Genomic DNA, 2,955 nt, shown 5'->3' with positions numbered 1-2,955 from the left:
GCGTCGCCTTAAAAACATAGGTTCTGCACCAATTACCTGTATTTGGGCTTGCTTGGCACTTCTATCGTTGGCTGTGCATTCTCCATATTTGCGCCATCCTGGTCCTCAGCTTCAGTAGCCACAGTTGTAGCCCCGGAAGATGCCCCCGAAGATGTAGCTGAAGCAACAGCCGCAGCGGCATTCTTTACTGGCACCTGGCTAGCCTCCTCTGAACACATAACAAGTTAATGACACCCCAGTAATACAAGTGTGGGTAAGAAAGGGCAACTGAAAAGATCATATGCAGCTTCAGAAGTGTTAGCACATCCTGAAAACTGGATGATGATGCAATGCTGCTATGGGAGATTTTAACAGAACGCCATAACTCAAAAATTGGGAAAACACAGAAGACATATATTCCTATTATGGCGTGCCTAAAAAAGAATCACTATATCCATTAGGCAATTGCTGAGCTAAAAATGTTTGACTCACCAGCAATACGATCATCACACTCCTTCATCAGACGAGTAAACCTCGAGTCACCAGATGCATAAGAAGAACCCACTTCAAGAGCAGCCTTTGCAGTTTGGTATTCCTCCAGCTTGATGCAAGCAGAGCTGCATAGAATTATTCTTGTCATATAAAAATAAAAAGGCAATAGATGGCAGTTTGTTCTAAAATTTATGTTCAACTGATGAAGCGAATAAATGCATGACTGACCCCTTCCGAAGGTATGCTTTATGCATCGAAGGATCAAGTTCAATTGCTTTGTTGGCATCAGCTACAGCCTCTGCAAGACAAAAATTACCACGCGCTTAGTACACTATATTGTGCAAGTACAAGCAGACAATTACTATCAAGTAACAAGTAAAAAAGGCATGATCTAACTATTTCAGTATGTCCACAAATGTAGATGATTGTAGCCATTGGCACAAAAATGAAGGAATTAGCCTCAATGAACATCATGCCATTCTCTTGCTTCTAAGTGCCCTGATTATTATTCTCTTGATTTATGTGTTCTCTACTTAAGAAGAGCAGTTGAGAATAAGAGAGATTTACGTATTCTTTACCCAAGAAGAACACTTGAGACTAAGAGAGACACTCAATCATGAGTTATGATCATAGGGAATAATATGAATGTGAGAGGATAATGCTTAAAATAAACAAACTATATTTGTAAATATAGTGAATGACTAATTGAGCTTACATGATCTTTCATGATGGATAGTTAAATAATATTCGGGGCTAAAGTTTACAAAATGAGTTCAACTGGTAATTAAGAACTGAAATGACATTGTACTCATACATGGATGGTGTGGCACTAACATTTTGAACATTCTAGACGTAAATGGGCAAACAAGTAAGCCACATGGCAAGTTTCGAGTTTGACAAAGAGCAGACCAAGGCTTCATTAATATGCAACAACAAGGATTAGGTGCTAAGAAATTCTGCAAAGTACATAAACATGGTTATGAATCATAAGTATTACTCCATGCACAACAATGTACCTCTTGAATCTGCAGATGTCACTATTATATCTTTTCCTTCATATAATCTACAGATTTCACTATTATATCTTTTCCTTCATAGATAGAGTAGAACAATTGTTTAATGCTATTACTATTGCATTTTTAAAAGCACAAGGCTTCCACCAAGTCAGAAACATAGATATCCATACCTCACTATGCAGGGAATCAAATTAGCTTTTTGTTCTCAATTTATGAAGCATTTGAACAAATAACCTCATACAGAGGAAAATTTACATACGATTTTACGATAGTTAGTTAATGTGATGCGATTTCTAGCATATCAAGCAGTGGCTTGTAGCTGCCCGAATAACATTTTTACACAGGCAACATAGGGATACTTTGGTTATCACAAAGAAATGTACCATTGGTTACAAATTGTTGCCAAACACAGGGTTTTTTCAAAGCAGCCGTTGTTCATGGCACTAGGCTGGAGAGGAAGGTCCTCACCTCCTTGGCCATCCTAGGAGGATAGCATGTATTCCATATCCTTGTAAATTGAGGAAATAGGCAAATATTTTGCATCTGCTTAACAATAGCTTTTTTCCAAGGGCACTTCTATGAGGAAAACAAAAGCACGCACCTTAAGAAAAAAATCCATATTATCATACAACAGCTCTACATTTGGATGGCATTTTACTTTACATCATGAGGATGGAAATGGAGTTCTATGCAACAATTCAATGATACATGAACAATAATAAAACAAGATGTGCGAACAACCAAATACTTATTCAGAATACTGAACTGCAAGAGAGCAAAATAACAATACTCCAATGATGATACTACCCAGATTCTTTATGGTGGTTAAGTGCCTCAGAGTTGATATAGATATAACACTTTACATGCCACCGCATTAGATCTCCTTCCTTTTCAAGGTTAGGCTAAAGGCTGTGATGTAGGAACAGAAATCAACAACAGGCATCTTAACAACCAGAGACCAAACAACCCACTAATAGAATCTCAACGTTAGCACCCATTTTGACTAATTTCACCAACATATATGAGCAAAAAGCAAGGAATAACTGTAGCAACTCAACAAGTGCATATCTTCTTTGGGCGCAAGTCATGTAATGACTATACTAAACACGCTGCAATGCTATTCTACCCCATTATCTTCCCTCGCCTATGCAAACTGAAAGTCAACCCTAACTGTAAATGAGGTAAGGGATTCAACACACTTGTACGTCAACACCTGCACACACACAAGCTATGTGTGCTGACACTAACGAACCAGACTTATTTCACACAGATCAGAGTAACCCCCATCGGAACCCATCTTTTGACCCACCGACACTTGGGCACACACAAGTAACGTAAGGATTATTAGGAACGAAAACAAACCGAGCATATTAGGGCCTAACTCGCCGCTTGAACTCCATAACTAACCTAGAACCGCAGCGACAACGCAACAAGCGACGGCGAATCGAACTCATCTGCTCCGAGAACC

The 2,955-nt window shown here is 38.9% G+C and overlaps 1 protein-coding gene across 1 annotated transcript in view; it reads right to left on the bottom strand.

Moving 5' to 3' along the window:
* Positions 1 to 2,955, bottom strand: part of LOC123070173 (protein SGT1 homolog) — a gene marked incomplete in the record, with an annotated part of 6,761 nt that overhangs the window by 3,238 nt on the left and 568 nt on the right. The window contains 3 exon segments of the mRNA XM_044493220.1: positions 37 to 208; positions 472 to 596; positions 700 to 769. Of these exon segments, the coding sequence (XP_044349155.1) occupies positions 37 to 208; positions 472 to 596; positions 700 to 769 (367 nt within the window).

This window comes from Triticum aestivum, chromosome 3B (genome assembly GCF_018294505.1).
Source record: "Triticum aestivum cultivar Chinese Spring chromosome 3B, IWGSC CS RefSeq v2.1, whole genome shotgun sequence".
In the NCBI taxonomy this organism is placed as follows: domain Eukaryota; kingdom Viridiplantae; phylum Streptophyta; class Magnoliopsida; order Poales; family Poaceae; genus Triticum; species Triticum aestivum.
Note: the sequence above shows the minus strand (reverse complement) of the source record. Positions and strands in the feature narration are given on the sequence as shown.